Source organism: Haemorhous mexicanus, chromosome 3 (assembly GCF_027477595.1).
Source record: "Haemorhous mexicanus isolate bHaeMex1 chromosome 3, bHaeMex1.pri, whole genome shotgun sequence".
Classification (NCBI taxonomy): domain Eukaryota; kingdom Metazoa; phylum Chordata; class Aves; order Passeriformes; family Fringillidae; genus Haemorhous; species Haemorhous mexicanus.
In genome coordinates, this window is record NC_082343.1 from 58,813,528 (window position 1) to 58,832,131 (window position 18,604).

At 40.4% G+C, this 18,604-nt stretch overlaps 1 protein-coding gene across 4 annotated transcripts in view; it reads right to left on the minus strand.

Annotated features, from left to right (window-relative positions):
* Nucleotides 1–18,604, minus strand: part of MTHFD1L (methylenetetrahydrofolate dehydrogenase (NADP+ dependent) 1 like) — a 150,612-nt gene that overhangs the window by 10,435 nt on the left and 121,573 nt on the right. For all 4 annotated transcript variants that reach the window (XR_009485829.1, XR_009485828.1, XM_059841977.1 and 1 more), the window contains exon 27: nucleotides 513–621. Coding sequence is in view for 2 of the 4 variants with exons in the window: in XM_059841977.1 (XP_059697960.1) it covers nucleotides 532–621 (90 nt within the window). In the remaining 2 variants the exon portion in view is untranslated. The remainder of the gene's footprint in view (nucleotides 1–512; nucleotides 622–18,604) is intronic.

The window sequence follows — 18,604 nt, forward strand, 5'->3', positions numbered from 1 at the left end:
GTATGAAAAACAGGCCAAGAGGACAGCTTTGTGTTCCTGAAATGCTTATTACCGTTTGAGAGAGATGACAGCAGCCATGAAAACAGAACACGAAAAAACAAAGCAGAGCTCATGAGTATGCTGAGAAATACTTCCTTGATATCTAGGTAAGGACAGACACACGCTGCCACGTGAGTGCAGTATCAGAGTATTTCTTTTGAGGTGAGTAAGATGACATGGTTCCTTCAGACTGCCTTTTTCCATAGCCAAGAGCAGTACAGTTGCAGAGCTGGCTCCTCCTGATGCCAAGCTGACAGGGCCAGGAAATCCAAAAGGCACCAAGTGCCAGTCACCATTCAGCAAATGAGAAACCCATGTGATAAATTGCACATTGTGAAATACACCTCCAAAGTGTCTGAAATCTTCACTGAAACTAGAGCCTAGATAAACTCCTGACAACCTTTCTTACACACACACTAGGCACAAACATCCTCCCCCAAGCTGGAACAGGAAAATAAAGGCTGTTGACTGACCTGAATTTGGATGTCACTCTCAAAACAATCCTTTCACTTGCTCTGTGATGGGGTCAAGGTCAATGTCATAGAAGCATGGCCTTGTGGGCAGTCCTGGCATGGTGCTCATCTGTGGAAACAATGACATTCAGTTGTACTCCTGCACCTGTAAGCAGATTATCAGTCTACCCTTGCATGTAAACCTTCGATTAAGAGAAAGGTTGGATTGTTCAACACAGGCTCAAACACAGATGTGATCTGTACAACATTTTTTGTTTCTGTTAAAAATGTCAAACTTTGTCACTTTTTGGATGGATTTTTAAGTATGAGCTTCTAAAAGACAAGAAAGAGAAAAAAAAAGCCAAAAAATACAGGCTAGTGCAGCAACCTAAGAACAAATTCTATAACAAAATAAATACCCATTGGGACTTGCTTGTTCCCCAAAATATTTATCCAGGACATTTATCTGTTTATACCTCCTGAAAAAAAAATCACACAGCAAAGGGCAAAGATGTAATTGTCTGAATTTACCTGGTGATATGAACATGTTAAACTCAGACCTCTCCCACAGAAAACCAGAATACAGAAGCAGAATTAATCACAACACTTACCTAATGTCAGAAGCAAATTGAAATAGTTCTTCTAAACATACAGGACTTACAGCTGAATCCTAATTTAGTAGTTAGAATTAACAGGTTGAGATACTCGGCTAAAGCAACCCAATTATCTCAAACTATGCATAATTAAGATCCTGATCTAGCATAAGACACTAGCATCTGCATACTTTTAAACATGTCAATAGTTTCATGGAATTAAACTACACAGTTAGCTACAGCTCTGCTCAGGCTATTTATACTATTATTTGAAATTGGCATTTTTAGCAGCAATTAAAGGCACATGACTGACATTGAAACCCACAACAGTTTAAGCCCCTGTAAATCAGAGGCTCCTCCATTTCCCAACTCCCTGCCTCAGGATTCCTGGCTTCTCCCTTGCAAAGGAGATGTCTGGAGAGGAGGTTTGGCAGAAGAATGCTGGTTTTTGATCGACTTCATTTTCTCCTGTTTCAGCCCCTTAAGCCGGGAAGGGCTTCCCTACTCCTAGTGCCCCCACTGGAGAGTAAAGGCTGTGCCTGTGGGGCAGTTTTAAAACAGGACCAGTTTGGATCAACTTGGGTAATTCTGGATTCACACCCTGAATATCTCACTATATTTACACTAATTCAAGGAAATCTAAAAACAGCATTTGGGCTTCATGACTCCTTAAACCCTTTTGATATCTTAACCTCATAAGTGGCAAAATGCCCTGCAGTAATAGGCCCTATAATAATACCTAAACTGATGAAAGATCTTACAATCTCTCAAAACAAACCTGGAATTCAACTTTGCTTGATTGTTGGCTGAGAGCTTTTAAGCATTAAAACTTATTTGATAGATTTTGAGGAACAAACTTTTTGCCAGGGCAAGTCAGCAGAGTTCATGAAAACGGGTGGTTAACCTGACCACAGGAGGTAACCTTAAAACATGGCTGTGTCAGAAAAAAAATGATACAGACTTGAGTACTAGAAAAACTCTAAACACAATAACCTACACAAAGGGTCAGATTAGGGTATGTCTTCATGAGTGAGTTGAAACAGCTTGCTGGAAGAGGGAAGTTTCACCCTGGGAACCCCTTGAATGATTCTGCCTTGGAGCTGGCTCTGGCACTTGTCTTACTGCGACCAACCTTGCTCAACACACTGAACTGATGTCAAGACATGTTTTTGTGGCCAGGGCTGGTTGGCTAATGAACTAAATCTGCTCACCGCATGGCCAGATCACCTCCAGGCCCCAGGCTGTGCCGGGGGAGCAGCCAGAGTATGCTGTGGCCAGCCATCACCTCCAGCTCTCCAGCAGAGAGCTCAAAGCCAGGCAACCTCCTCCCTCTATCCTGGCTAATTCCCCAACAAGCACAGCTCAGCTACAGTGTTTGCTCTGGCCAAAGGCAAGCCCTAACAGGATAATTGGCCTCCAAAGAGGAAAAACTTCTGACCACCATCCTAGCTGCTCCAGAGTGCCAGACTTAGAGGCCCCCCACGCTCTGGGTCAGACTGCGTTTCATTCTGTCAGCCCGAGGTGCTGCATTCTCAGTGAGGGGGTCAGCATCTCCCTCATGCTTCAGCCTTGCTCCGAGCACTCACGTAATGACTCCACCATGGAAATCCAAGCAAAAAGTAAAACCTCCCCTGCATAGTCCCATTTGCTCCGGAGAGGAAATGCTGCTGCCGTTTCAGAGGTTAATCCTGTGCTGAGCAGGGGGAAAGGCGCCTCGGGAGCTCAGTACTGGCGCAGCCATCATCTCACTTGAGATCTAGCTCAGAGGAAAAACAATGCAACAAGCTCTTCTAGTGGCTCAGTACATTTCATCTGTTTTTAAATATAGTTCTTCCTGATGTTTTGTTATTGTACGTAGTAGGATTAAAAGACAAAACTGTCAGTTTGTGTCGACCAAACCCTGCCTCTGACTGCATGACATCATTTATTGGCTGACACTACCCTGGCATCTCAGCTAAGTACTAAAACACCTTGCTACTATTCTTTATCCATTGGCCCCGACAGTTGGACTACTACATCATTAGGGTAACTTAATTATTTTCTGTCTCAGATTCCTTCCAGTTTCTGAGTTAATGTTTGACAAGGAACTGCCTTAATGAAATTCATCTCACTGGGAGGGGAATGAACAAATTGCCAAAGACAACTTTCTGGTTACTTTGTGTATGGAAGTTCAACATCTGAAAGCAAACTCCCAAATTCCAAGGTGTTTTTTAAATTTTTTTTAAACTATTGCTAATTTAGAAGAGTTTTTCTTTCTTTTTTTAAATTTTTTTTTTTTGTTTTTTAAATGTTTTTAAATTTATTTTTATAAGAAATATTAAATACAAGTCCTACATATGTATTTCGTATTTTGGACTTGGTTTTGTTTTTCCTTTCATAGGCACAGTTCTACACCAGTATAACTGTACTGTATTAACTAATGAAAAGTTACTACATTTAAAAAAATACAAATATCAAACCAGTTTATTGCTGGTTTGGGAAATCCAGCTATTCTCATATTGAATACTGAAGTCAACGAAAGGGAATAAGTTCATTTGAATTAAACCATTGCTGCATAAAATGAAGTACAAGGCAAAAAAAACCTCCAGAAGAAACACTTTGGAACAAATACTTATGTGAATCACAGACTGAAAATAAACTATGCACTGTCATTTTTCCCATGGCCCAGACTTTCAAACGGGCAAAGCCATGTAGATTTATGTTCATTACTCTCTGCTCTCATTATCTGTACACGCAGAGGTAACCTGCAGCAGAATCTATCCCTTTTTCACTGCTTCAAGGTCAATAGGAGGAGATGGCTGCCTGGCTGAGGAGAGTACTGCTGATTATTCCCTCTGCAGCCCTCCATTTCTCTCCTTCAACCACAAAGGCAGGAAAGAAAAAGAGGTCTCAGTCAGCTGCAAGGCTGCAATGAGGCTTCACCTGACTGGCTTTCCACGTGGCTGCAGGCTCAGGATCCTCTTCCCTCTCGCCACTTTCTGTGATGCTGAATGAAGGCATTAAGAAGTGAGTTGGTCTTTACTCCAGCAGGCATGATCCAGAGGGATCCTTCTCCCTGGCCCCAGTTACCAGAGCCCAGATTTTTGTGCATGAAGGGGGAAAGCCAACCATCCCCTGGCTGTAGCACTTTCTGTACCTGCACAGTGCCCAGCAGACTATCTCTACCTCTCTTCCTGAAATAACTAATTACTAAAATTACTTCAGTTTTGAAACTTGAAAAAAGCAGAATGAACAATGAAAGAGAAAATATGTGTAAAACATAAATCACTTAATTAGCAGCTATGTACAGCATGAGAAAAACCCACAGAAATTTATAGTCACACAGCAGCTTGCTTAGCTTCTCATAAAATACACATCCTCTATATATTGCCTAGAGAGCAGCAAAACTCTCCACTCTATTGCAACAACATTTGGGTTATAGATTGGTAGCTATGCAACATTGCACAGCATGGCTGTGAGAATAGAACAGGGCAAGAAGTGGAGAATGACAGCACTTTATCCACTGAAAATCACAAACTGGATTCAGATGGCTGAAATAATCAGTAATTGATTTGAACAAAACTGCTACTATCACACTTTTCCTGGGAGAAGGAAAATAAAAAGCATGAGCTTGGTACCTTAAGGCTTAATGCAATTCATATGAATGCTTCGTGCAGGGGAAAAAAAAAGTTATACAAATAATTTAGGAATTAATAGGAACTCGTCTTCTAGGAACAGACCATTTTCTCTACAAACTGTGCAACTGTCCATCCATCCATGAGAACGAATCAACTGCAGAAAGATGATGTGAAAAATACAGGGATATTTGTTACTATGGCTCTCTGTGTTTGGAGCAGCAAGTCTTACAGACAGCTTATCCTAAGGATCATTTACACTCCTGGAAATGCACAGCTGGTGGAAGATAGAATACAGTTTTAGTTAAGAATGCCTGAAGGCTACTGTTATATTAGGCATTTATGATCCTCCAGAAGTTTACTTACATGACTGAACAAAAAAACCATAATGAACTTCCTTACAAATGGAGAATGCCAGTTATTTTCAAGACAGCCAAATGAAAGTGTTGCTCCACACCCTCTCCACAAATGCATCCAAAGTTACTGGAAGAGTAACTAAGTTTCATTTAAATTACAGTTGTGTGTTGACTTGTAATTTGATTTGCCATGAGATCTACATAACAGCTGTACACAGTCAAGCACCAAGACTCTGCTCACCAGGTTTGTTGTGGTCCCACGAGGAGCCATGCTGCTTAGCTTCCTTTTTTAATCATACCTATATGCCTACCAGTGGTTCACATCCTGCCTTTGGGTGTATTCATCCATATATGTATCTGTATTTTTTCATTTATCTATACGAAAAGATCCTAACAGAACTTGAGGTTGCCTTAACAGGGTTAGCACAATGGCACAATTTGCAAAACAGATGGTCCCAAGGACCACATCCAACTCATGTTTAGTGTCATTTTCACCTATAAGACAAGAAGTGTCTGTTTGACAGGCATAACATGGTTTCTGTTGAAGAGAGGAAGAAAATCAGAGGAATCTGCGCTTACATAAAGTATGGCGAACAACTCACGAGAAAATACTGAAAAATCAAAAAATAGCTTAGAGAGGAAACCTCCCTATTCTGTGGCTTATGGAGTTAACATTGTGTTTGACAAAAAACCGCAAGTAATTCACATTTTTAATTGTATCCTTTTGTTAATTAAATGAGCTGTAACAACTCACAACCGTTTCAAACTTGAAATACTGCAGAAAACAGATGTTGTTTCTCAAGAGAATCCAGCACGAACATGACTGCGGATAACTCCTCAATAAAATCTGATGGGATGAATTGCATATCCCACACTCCCTCAGCAAGAAACAATACAAGAGGAAACTCAAGAGATTTATAAATAGTGCTATAAACCTGTATGCATTATGGTCAGCGTGCCAGAACTTGCTGGAATCCTGAGGCACAGCACGAAGGAGCTTCGCTTCAGGGTTTCAATAACGTTTCTTAGTGTGAGTTAGAGCCCTGGAAGACAGATCCACCACCAGAAATTTGCTCGACTTCAGTGCATCTGTCAGTCTCAGGGCATGCAAAGGTGAATGGAATAACTTTCTGAGGAAGTCCTTCCAGGTCTCCAGTCCTGCCTGCCCTTAGGTGCTTTGAGTGCCAATTACTCCCACTGACACGTGTGGTGCTGGCCACGCACTGCCAGCTGGCACCAGGGGAACTGCAGCCCATGGAGCAGGAGAGAGAGATTAACATTCACCTCACTGCACTGCATGGCTGGAGAGGTGTGTGCAGATCTCTTTACTGGATCCCTTATGGTTCCTGCACTGTCCATTTCAAACTTATACTTGGAAATACTTCATGAGAATATCCATGCAATGAGGGTCGTGGGTAGGGCTCCTGCACTCGGAAGCATGCAACTGTGCAAACACTTCCAGGGAGCAGTCACTTATTTCATCTTCAAACTGGACTGTCCTACAGCACACAGAGGCACACGGTGTGAAAAGGGTACAGAAAAATTAGGCAGCATACACTAAGCATTTCCAGAATTATCTTGAAGTTTGTTCCACAGAACTGGAAAATTCCTCCAGTCTACAGAGCTCTAGCATTTCAAAGGTAGCTCAGGTTTTGAATGATGGAAAAAAAATTGCATGAAAATAACAAAAGAGAATAGTTAAGAAAACAGCATTTCCACACCCCTCCTCTCCCCCAATAACTACAAGAACATCAGAAGGAAATGGCCAAAACAAAAAAATGCACAATATAGTCTTCATGTCATCCACCCACCACGTATTACAGAGGGGAATGATACCATACCAAAGTCTGAAGTTCTCAAGCGACCTTTCACCACCTCTTAAAAGCAAACAAACCTCCAGATTTCATATTAGGAAAATCAGATGCATAATGGAGGCAAGTTTGTGCTTCCTTCACAAAATATCAACCTTTACAAACAAATAAATTCAGTTTTGGAAATGGCAATGTTTTTTAAAAAAATTACTTTATTAGCTACAAAATGTTTAAGAAAATATTATCTCATTGTTTTTCATTGCCTGAAGATAACAAGGCTTTCTGAAAGCAGCTAATCAATGATATTTAGTCACTGTTTAAATAATGGTTTACTTTTAAGTTTTAATGAAAATTTGCCAAACCTGATGATGGCCACGGGACTTAGGGAGAGCGAAGATCATATTTCCTTCTCAGGAAATCTTTAACAGGAAAGGATCTTGCTGCAATGTCTAAGAACAACCACAGCAAGAAACTCAACACATTAACAGCTTTCAAAATGGTTAAAATAATGTTTGAAAAGATGCTGATGCTACCCCAACACATGCTGTAGTGTTCCTTGCAGTAAATGGCTCTTTTTCACTGGCATGCTGACTGATCTCAGGTGCAGAAGTCCATCTGGCATCAATTGTTGTATTATAATTGCCTCTTACTTTGATGTTTTACACATTCTTGGCAATTGTTTGATTTTTGTGAAAGAATTTACAACAACACAATGTATGGACACTGCTCCTCTGCTCTCAGCATCTGGATGAAGTTATAAAAGTACTGAACACTGATTATACAATCCAAATTGGCCTTGCTGCCAGGTGCTCAAGTTAGGCAGAAGCAACTTGTGCCCTGCTACATCCTCTGAAGGATTACCAGGATCCAACAAATTACTCATCTTGAATGGAGGTGATCTGAACCCAAAAGTGACCTCCTGGGCACCCTGGGGAATAAACAAAACCCACAAAATAGACCACTTCTATCCAGTACAGCTTTTGGAGAGATCTTTGGGTGCATATCCCAAAGAAAGCAAGGGATTTCTTGGTGAAGGAACTCAAATGCTGCTGTTAGTGATGTGCTGAAGCACCAAAGACCCAGAAAGGACGTTTTTCTACTATTAAATAAAATATTTAGGAATAGATGTAATCTGTAACAGAATGAGCAATTTCCCCAATTAAGTAAAATATTTATGACTCACATATATGACTGCAGTTCCTCTTGGCAGAGTTCTCTCAACTCATTTTCGTCTTAGAATTTATAAAACCACACTTGAAGCAGAAGAAAATGGTCCCCGTTATAACAGCACAATGGAAACAATATATTAAATTTTAATTGAAAAATGCACCTCACTGAGGTAGCACATGAGATGGTGTTAGTTTAGTGAACTGTGTTCTATGCAATCCACACCATGTTTCACAGAGCATTCTGCCCTACACAGGGTAATTGATAAACAAAATACTACAAAAATGAAAGCTACAAAACCCAACTTAACCAAACAACCCCTCAGGAAAAAAAAAAAAAACCAAAAAAAAAAACTATTAAATAAGGAAATGAAGGGGGTGTGAAAAAAATGAGACTACAAATTCCAGGTGACTTGTTCCAAAACACTTCCTTCATCCCAGCCCACTCAAATCCATTTCCAGAAGTAATTGCTCCCTTGACCAAGGCCTGCATCCTGATTTTCCTTTCCCCCTTGGGCTTTAGACAAAATCCCTGGCAGAAGACTCTTGCTTACTGCCTCCTGTACAAAATCACCTCCTCATCCAGAAGAAATCCTTCCCTGCAGCTCAATTCTGATGTCAGATGTTCCCAGGGCTGTTCCCATTCTTGAAAAGTGTCCAATATATCAGACAGTGCTGGAAATGGGCCGCTGAAGGAATAAATCCAGAGGATAAATGCTTTTTTCTCAAGTGCTTTAAATAATATTTATTATTAATATTTAAAGCACCTGATGTTTATGGGTACATAATTCTTCTGCTTTGTTCAGTGTTCAGGTCTCCTGGTAAAGAGGAGGTGTCCAAACTTTGCCAGCAGCTCAGTTTCTGCTGAAAACAGAGCAAGTTTGTGGTATTTGAAGGGGAGAGATCTTGGGTGACCCATGTCAGCTGCCTTGTATTTGCTCAGGGGCGGGGCACCCTTCCTTTCCTCTGAAAGCTGTTTATTTTGTACCAAGTGTTTCTTTAGAAGTGCTGTTCTGCAAACTCTGGGAGTGAGCCACACTTTGTGCTGCTGATCATCACTATGACATTTTGGTTAAAATCTTCCTAACTCTGAGAAAACCTCAATTACAGCCCAGAAACTGGAGATGTGGCAGCAGTAGACTATGTGAAGCAAATGTGTGTGCTCAACAAACTTTAGCCTTCTCAGCACACCATACTAGAAGAGCACGAGGAGCATCATGCAGTCATTTCATGGCAAATTACAACATGGAAAAACCAAAAGAGATTGTATAACTGTAATGAATAAAATCACATTAAACTGCTGCCATACTAGCTAGACCTTTTGGTTACAATTAACTGGACCCACTGATACCTGAGTATGTAAAGTTTCCTAGGAAACATAATCTCAGGCAAAGGGGATGTGCGTGCGTATATATATGGGAAAAACTGCTTCTAAAGATCATAAAGGCATTACAGTGAAGGACTCCTTAAAATTAATTCTTTTTACCTGTTTAATTGCCAAACTGGTTTGGTCTCATTACTTGAATTAAACTTAGTGATGGCCTTTGTGGTACCAAAGGGTATTATATTTTCGGAAACCACCTCAAAACAACAGAAGTGGAAAAAAATGGTAGAGGAGGGGACTATACTTTGCTGGTCCCAGCTAAGTAGACACAATCTAGCTCTCAGGACTGGGAAACAATAAAAGCTAGCATGTACACTTCACAGGTGCAGTTCTGCTATCTGGTCTGTAGGTATCATGGGAAGTGGCACAAAGGAGAGCCTGGGAAGCTTGTCTCCAAAGAATGATCAAACATGGCTGGCACCAACAGCATCAGTCACTATCACTGGACTGTCATCATGAACAAACCTTGACCTGTGGGCATCTCTAACCTCCTTAGTTCAAGTTTCTATATCTACTTTATCAAGTCACTTGTTTGGATAAACAATTTAAATTATTTGCTCTTTACAAATTAAACTTACTTAACACATGCTATTTCATGACAGACTGAAGCAAACAAGAAATAGACAATGACAAAGAAGCACTGGATATGGCTTTCTAACCCTACACAGTTTTGGTCTCCAGACAAATTACTGTTTTGATATGCTTGGTCCATGCATTCCATCTTAGGAATGATTCCACTGAGGAATTAAAAAGCTTTTACTTTCTATTTGTTCCTAACCCAGAAGATCAGAATGGATCCAGCTTGGATGGATACAAGGATGCCAAGCTGTTAAACTGTCTACATAAATCAGATAGTCTGAGTCACAATTCCATTGCAGACCTCTGGCATTGCACACTATTCAATATAGTGTGTCCTCTAGAATCATGCCAGAATGTACTACAGTCCCCTTTGACAAGGAACAAAATAGAAAAAAATACGGATGTCATTTAGATCAGCAATTTTCCTCCTCTAGTCTATTGCACCACTATTTTAAGAAGTCTTCACAAGGCTGCTAAGAAAAGCAAGCCTTGAATAACCTATGCTAGAGCTCACACTTCTCCTGGAAAATAAAGGAACATAGAAACTTTGAAAAAGACTGAGAGCTACTGACTTGTGATGAACTCGAGTGTTCAGAAGAGCCAGCTCCTTTGTAAGCCATCTTAACAGCAGTAGGAGAAATATACAGCCATCTAATAGCTGTAAAGAGAAAGGAAGAAAGGAAAAAATTCTGGCCATGAATATGGGACTTAACTTTCTTATGGCAGTACTGATTTTCAACGTTCCTCTAAGAAGAAGAAATAAGAAAACCCAAATTTCTGTTCACTTTCTGTTAACCACAAGTTAACAAGCTGTCAAGACAGATTTAATTGTCAAAGGAAATACAATAAAAATTTGTTAACTGATGGAGAGCACAATCTTTTCCCTACAAATGTGTATCCTTACATAATATAATAAAGATTTATGTATTTTTTATTTATAATTATAATTCTCCTCAAAGTACTTACACATATGAATGAAGTACTTCAAGTACATCTGGAAAATAAATAAAATAAGATCCTGACTTTAAATTGTTAGCTAGGAAGCAGAGAAGGTTAAATGATTTGCCAAAAGGAGCTGAGGTGCTGCCAGGATAATGGAACTTGAAATTGGTAACTGATTCTTATCTTAGTCTCATATAACTGAAATTCAAAAATAACACTGCATGCAACATCTTCTTCTATTACATAATGAATGCTGTATCAGCATTTTAAAACAACTTTCTCAATTTCTCACAATATGTTCTCTCTGAACTTGCAGTAAGTCACTTCCCTAACCATGGTTTCAGCAATAAAACAAGGGATAACAATATATTCACAAAAGAAACAAAGATGTCACTAAACCATCTAATTAAAATCAACTCTATTTGGAAACATATTTTTTCAGTCTGAAGAACAAACTAACACCCAAACAGATGTTTTGTGAGTAGTGTTTTTCCCAAAGGAAGTATATGAAAGGACAAAAAAGAAAAGGGAAGGTAATGAATTTCTGCATCCCAATATAAGTTAGCACAATGTTTTTTTTAATTCTGACAAACATCTCCTACAGTCTGTGGGAACTTCCTTCCAAGCACTAGAAAAACTGTAAAAGTGTCACCATCGTGGAAACATTTTTGTGAACATACAGAGTAAATCCTAAAAAGACTAAAAGCAAAAAACACTGTAACACAAAAATCAAAAACCAGTTAGAATATAATCCCTCTAATGCCAAAGTGAACAAACTAGCAGGTAAAGCCATAAGCTTTATTTACTCTTATGGTATATCCTCCCTCTTCCTAATCAAAACAAGGCCAGTCTGCAATGAACTTTCATTTTTGGCAAAGAAATCATTTACAGCTCCACTGCTCAGCCAAGGCATAACAAACACAACGCGTAACACAGCCACTAATGTCCAGCCTTCCTCCTTCCCTCCTGGCAACCCCATGAACACAGATCCCCCCAGGATGGCACAACAAACTCACCTGAAGAGCTCCAGTGCCCCAGCAGAGTGCTGCTACCAACCTGCCCGGGCACTTGCCTTGAACAGAGGCTGCTGGTGAGCAAGAGCGCTCTCCCTTGAATGCAGCCACGGATCCTGCTGCAATCTCATCAGCAGCATCCCCTCCAGCAACTGGAATTCATGTAGTCATTCTCATTTGAAAATTGCTTGTTTATTTGTAGGAAAACGCTGCTTTATCTTTGCCTCCACATTGCATTTTTCAGACTGTGAGAATAAACACTGGCAGTAAAGCTATTTTAAAATTGATTTTATTTCTGTGAAAATCATCAAGAAATTTAGCTTTTTTCTTTCTTTCCCTAGAAAATTAAAGAGACAAAGAGCTTCACAAACTCAGAGGGAGCTTATCTGAGCCGTCACAAGCATTCCTTGATCCCATTCTGGACAGATTACCTGCAGAGCGCTGATTTTCCATGTCTACTCTCTGCATCACATCTTTTCTACAGGTGCCAAATACAATGGCATTGATGCTCTTTCCTACAGTCTGGAGCAGAGCTCTACAGTCAGCACAGCTCATCCAGGGTCTCAGACACAAAGCATATCTGACATACGCAGTGCCAGCAGTGTGATGTTTCTCTCTGGTGCATACAGAAAAGGTTTTGCTCTGCTCCCTGTGCACCACTGCATGTTCTCTCTACATTTTCCTGCTGCCTTACTACAACCGCGCCTGACCCTGCAGGATAGTGCCGAGCATGTGCCTGGCCACAGCTGAAACACAGGAATGAGAAAGAGCTGTCAAAGCTAGAAGAAGGAGGGGAGTCTATATCTCCTTTGCTTCATTTGTTTGTGAACATCACGTTTCCATTTCATTCAGCCTAGTAATAAAAGCTCCCAGTGCCTCGCTGCCTAGAGGCGCGCAGCAGCAGGGTGCTGTGCAGCTCAGAAAGCTGTGCAGGGATCAGTGGCTGCAGGAGCTGCATGCCCCAGAGCAGCCAGAAGGCAGGCAGGGAGCGTGTTCCTCCCGTGGCACAGCAAACCCGCCTGTCCCGGGGGTGTCTCGTGCAAGGGCTGGTGCCAGATGCTGCACGGAGAAACGCTGAAACTGTGAAAGTTGACAAAGCAATCTCTGTCCAGCTGGGAGCTGATAGCTGAAGACCAGCTGAATCCTTGAACACCTTGAACACCGTGCTTAGCATTTTTTCCAAATTACTTACTTGTTCTAATTGCAACCCTGTATATTGTTGATGGCTATAACCTCTCAGAAGTCCTGTTAAATTCTTGGACTCAATGGCCTTCCTGTGTTAATGACTTCCACATTTTAGTCACATGTGAGAAAGTATTTCCTTCTTTTATAGAAGTATTAATATAAATGCCTGGCAGCATCTCTTCACAGACTGAAAATATTTTTAAAGAAAAACTAGTTTCCAGGTGCTACGGAGAGGGCTTCAGATAACCTTTGAATTATGTATAGCATCACAGGGACACAGTACAGGTATGAATACAAGTCTATGAAATTCACAAGACTTTGGATTTCCAGATACAAATTCTATATGAACTTGACAACTTAAAAGTTCTTGGCTTTCTCAGTACTTCAAATATTAGAAACATGGTAACATGTAAAGAGTCTTAAAACTGTTTCTGTGAAGAACAATCCAAGAAGTTTTGATTAAATGGAGAGAAAGAAAGCAGTCAAGCTGCTAAAGAATATGAACCTTTTGCCAAATTGATTCAGGGATAACAGCAGAGCTCTGATAACATCAATCAGCTCCAAATACACATTTTAAGTCAGCAAGCCTATGCAAAATACTACACGTCAAGCTGATATTTAAACCCCAGTTCAGTACTTTGTTTTCAAAAGGGAATGGCCACATATTAACGTGCAGCTGTATGACAGTCTCTGTAACATTCTGCCTTTCAAGATCACTGTCTAGATACTCTACCACCGATTCAAATTTTAGCTGAAAAAGGTACTTTACATGAATTTTAATTTTTGTGGGATCCAGATTATAATGTAGAAGTCACCAGGGTTATGTATGCTTAACATAAGCAATAACCTTCACAACTGAAAAGTTTCTCTTGTGAATAGGGTTGCATTGCTCCTCCAGTTAACTTTTGAGTTTTAACAAGCCAGCTGAAGTGGCTGCAATGTCACACAAATAAGGATCTTTACTTTTTTGTGGACCTGCTGGGATTACTGGGGAAGGTGATGAAAAGCCTGGCAGACACTGAAAAAACCAGCACAGGCCAGAAAGTAATTTCTGGAAGCAGATGTTTGTTCTAAGTGCATTTACAGATGGATGCCATACAAGGGGAAGCTGGCATTTAACAGGTCCTGCACTCATCCATTTCACTGTCATTGAGGCTACTATTAAAAAATATATATAAATAAAGAAGATTCAGTGAGAGAGAAGGGAAAACAATGACATACCTAGGGCACAACTCCAAATAACGCAGGAGATGGTCTGTGACGTGCTTATTACTCTTTTCCTCTCATAAGATTTTGACCCTTGCCTACCTCATCCTGATGTTTAAGGCTGATGGTCTCTTTGCTAGTGAAAACCCCTTAAAAAGAAAACAAAAGGTAGCCCTTCACACTGCTGTTCCTTCAGAGAGGGCTGAGGCAGGCAGGGCTGGGAGCCTGGGCTCCTCCCCAAGGCAGCAGTGATTTACAGCTTCCAGAGCACAGGCTCCTACACCCAAATTGCTGCCAAGAGGGACACATCTGCAGCCTGTTTGACCGCTCCCCAGATCACCAAAGGACTGCACCAGCTTTAGGGCTGACTAGGGGACAAGGACACTGGGACTTGGAGCTGAGACAGACACTCCTGCTATCCCTCCCTTAGCTCTTGGCACCGAAATACCTCGGTCACTTCTCAACCCAGTTTTTGGACAGCCACTTTTTTTTTTTAGAGTGATATAAAGCAAAGTGAAAATACCAGAGGCTTACCTATAAACCACTAAATATAGCAAACTGTAACCACTGTGGAGTTCATTCACAAACAAATCAGATGTTCATACATTCGGGGCATTGCCACCCCTCAGAGAGACAGGGGCTGATACAGCTCCAGCAATATGATTTCCATTTGTAGACACATGTCTGTCAGAACCCTAAACCTCATACTGCATTATCTTTGTGACTGATATTATGTGGGTCTGGAAATCATCAAAGGGCAGTCAGTTGTCTTGAATTTGATAATATGTAAGAATTTTTCTTACTCAAGTGTCAAAAAATATTAACATAACTTGTACTTTATAGAGGGCAAAGATTCCAAAACCAGGCAGCGTTCCATGTACCTGCAGTGATAAGTAGAAGGATGGTTAGCTATAATATAGACCTATACAAGAATAAAACTCCCTTGTAAGTTTCTTTTCCATCTGGGAGAATACAGCAATTCTCCATGAAAAATGCCAGCAGCAAACTGTCATGCTGAATTTTCCTCTACAGTATGTATTTGATTCTGAATCAATCCCACAGAGAGCAGCAGACAACATCAAAACAGAAGTCTTTAATTGCCCCATAAAATGAAGATTACTTTAGACCCCTAAAAATGAACTTTTATGAGTATATCCCTGGAAAATGAAACCAGTAGACATTACAATGCAGTTATCTGGGATTCATCTCATATACTACTATTTTTTTTTTTTTTAAGCTTTACTGGAAATCATACTGAAAGGCCTACAAGAAGGCACATTTTTGGATTATCATGGCTTTTGTGTCTGGGAAACAGACTTTAGAACATATCTTTAATGAAATGGTCCATTTGGTCTAAACAATCTAAGGAATGAAAAAAGTTGCTTTCCCTTTAGAAAATGTGATTTTAAATGTTTTCCAGTTGCAATAGTAAACATAGGCTGAGCTAACATTTCAGAGCAGATTCAGTTTACCTAGTAAAAAGCACTTATATCCTGGAATAAAAATGCTTGCAGCCATTCTGTTCAAATTTGGAAGGTACCCCATTCCAGCATGACACATGCATGTGTGTGGTAGGTGTCTGTGTCTATATTCACCAGTCTATATTCATCATGGTCCTCCTGACTGGGGCATAAAACAAGTCTCCCAGTTGTGCCTTTTTTGTAAAGTGCATGTTAACAATTAGGAAATGGCATTTAAAAAATTTTGAAATGATTGCTGACATTTCCTTCAGAAAAAGGTGAAAGAATCTGTTCTTACTACAGACTCTGCAGCAGCACATTTATCAGTAATGTAAGGAAGTGCAGTCACTGACTGACACAGCTTGCCCAGCTGCCAGGTTTCTTGTGGCAGATGGACTTTCTACATTCAAATTAGGATAACCTGCTGAATAAGCCAAGGCATGGGAGCTCTGGAAGACAGGCCACATGCACTAAAAGGTATTTTTAATGGAATTACATCAGTGTATCCTACCAGCAAGTTCAAGTTATCCTAAAACAAATTCAAAAGGGATCCAAAGTGGCAGCTCAGGAATACCAAGAACTCTCCAGCTCATTGGAAACACAGCTGTGGGACTTGATGATCCTTATGCAACATGGCCATTTTGTGTTACTGAACAACTGGAGCTATTAGAAAACTTTATTTGTTTGTGGTGCCCACTTTTTTATGCCCACCTTTTAGGGATTTGTGGCTTGTAATGCTACCTTGGCTCTTTCTCCTGAAGAAGCCTTCTTTCTCTCTCTTCCAGAGCACAGGCATTAGGATAATTTTTATTTTATTTTTGATTGAGTGTCTGGGAAGAGGAGCCACTGCACTTTGGAGGCACTCGTGATTTCATGTGTCTGACTTTATTTTACTGGCTTTGACCACTTGAATAAGTTTCAGTATTGCTCTGAGTATCTTTCTCCCTCTTACACATAATCCTTTACAGATTACATGTCTTGTTCAACAGCACAGGGAATATTTGAAACAATACATCTATTTGTATAGCTCTGCCAGACATTCTTACTATGCTCTTCCTGTGCTGTGTTTGTAATTTTATCTGTCTTTCAAAAATTCAATTAAGGCACTGTTCATAAAAATTAATTAAATTAGTCCTCTGACAATACAGAGCAGCACCACATAGCTGACATATTACCAGTTCATGATGGTGCAATGAGAAGGAAGGAGCAAAGTACCAGTAAGTCTCCCGCATCCCTCAAAATACTGAGGAAAGATGCTTGTTAGAAAGGATGTCATGTGATACAGAATGTAAAACAGCTGCTGCTTTCTATGAGGCACCAGGGAAGCTAAAACTAAAACAAGCAGAAAGGTAAAATGGATGAATCCTGGATGTCTTCTTCTTATTTCTAATGAAAATAATTATCAGCATTTTTCTGAGAAACAAGGGTGTAAAATATACAGAGGAGGGTTAAGAAAGACTATGCATGAAAACACTCAAAGGAGGACCAAATAATTAATAAACAAGCAAGGAAATAAATAAATACATCTGCAACATCACAGAAATAATTATCCAACTGTCCAAAGTGTTTTATTTTCCAGCAAAGATGCAAAAATCCTAAAATGCATAACACTGTGGATTGATAGAACTTTTGTATTTGATTCTATTCCAGCACACATCCAATATACTGGGTGGGGAAAAGAGATGAAAGGAGGAGGAAGGATGAAAGATACCCTTATCTGTGAAGGGTATCTGGAAGGGAGCCACTTTGCAGGATAAATAACTTATTTGCCAATCAAAATGAACATGAGCATTCACAGGAATTTTATCCCCATGAATGCTTATCAGTTGCTTCTTACTGCAGTCAAAGCATAGAGATTCTTGACAATGTAACCTACTTGTGAACGTTTCTAAAATTTGTACTTGGTTTCTCCTGAATATGCAAATCCAGAAGTGGAAGCAGCCTTAATTGCAAACTACAACTAGAAGTGTGTAGTGTGCAGGTAGGTGGGTATGCCCGTGTGTGTGTTCCCATTATTCTGAATGCCTGTGAAGGAAACGTTTTCTTGTCAAAAGGAAGCTAGTTAAAAATAATGGTATTGCTGTTTTTATTCAAAAATTCCTGTTAAGCTTTCCCATCTTGTTCACAAAAGCCTTCAGTCTATGATTTTAATTTATATGAGACTTCTACTTTGTTTCTTTCTTTTTGAAACCAGCTATCCCAAAGCAAAATGACGAGAGACAGCCTGAATTGACAGGGTTGAGTAGGTTGAAATGCTCCCACCATTCCTGGCTTGCTGCACCTGCGGCTCACAGCGCAGTAGTCACAATGTGTGCTGCAGAGCCCATGTATGCCCCACCTCTAGGTTCCAGTACGATTAATTGAATTTGGGGATGCAGCCAAACAGCTTAAAACATTCATATACAATGCAGTACTTTGTCTTGTTAGGACAGGAACTTTGGGTGAGCTTGCTCAGGCGCTCTGCAGAGAACTAGCGCTGGGAACAGCGCGTGGGCTGAGTTTGCCCCAGCCTGCCTTCCTGACACTTACAGCAGGACTGCTTCAGCAGCCACATTTCCCTTTATGGCAGGGCCTTCCAGAGCATCCAAGTGCAGTAATGTAACCTGTCTGTGAGGCAGGGCTGTGTCCAACACGGCCTTGCAGGGAAGTTGATCCACCCCTCTGGCTCTTGTCCCCTCAAGTGATGAAAACAACTCTATTCCAGAGTCCGATGAAAAACAATATATTCTGACACTTCCGTGCCACTCTTCGTATGGTCTATACAAAAAAGAGGAAATTAGTATTGAATAGAAATGTGCCAAACC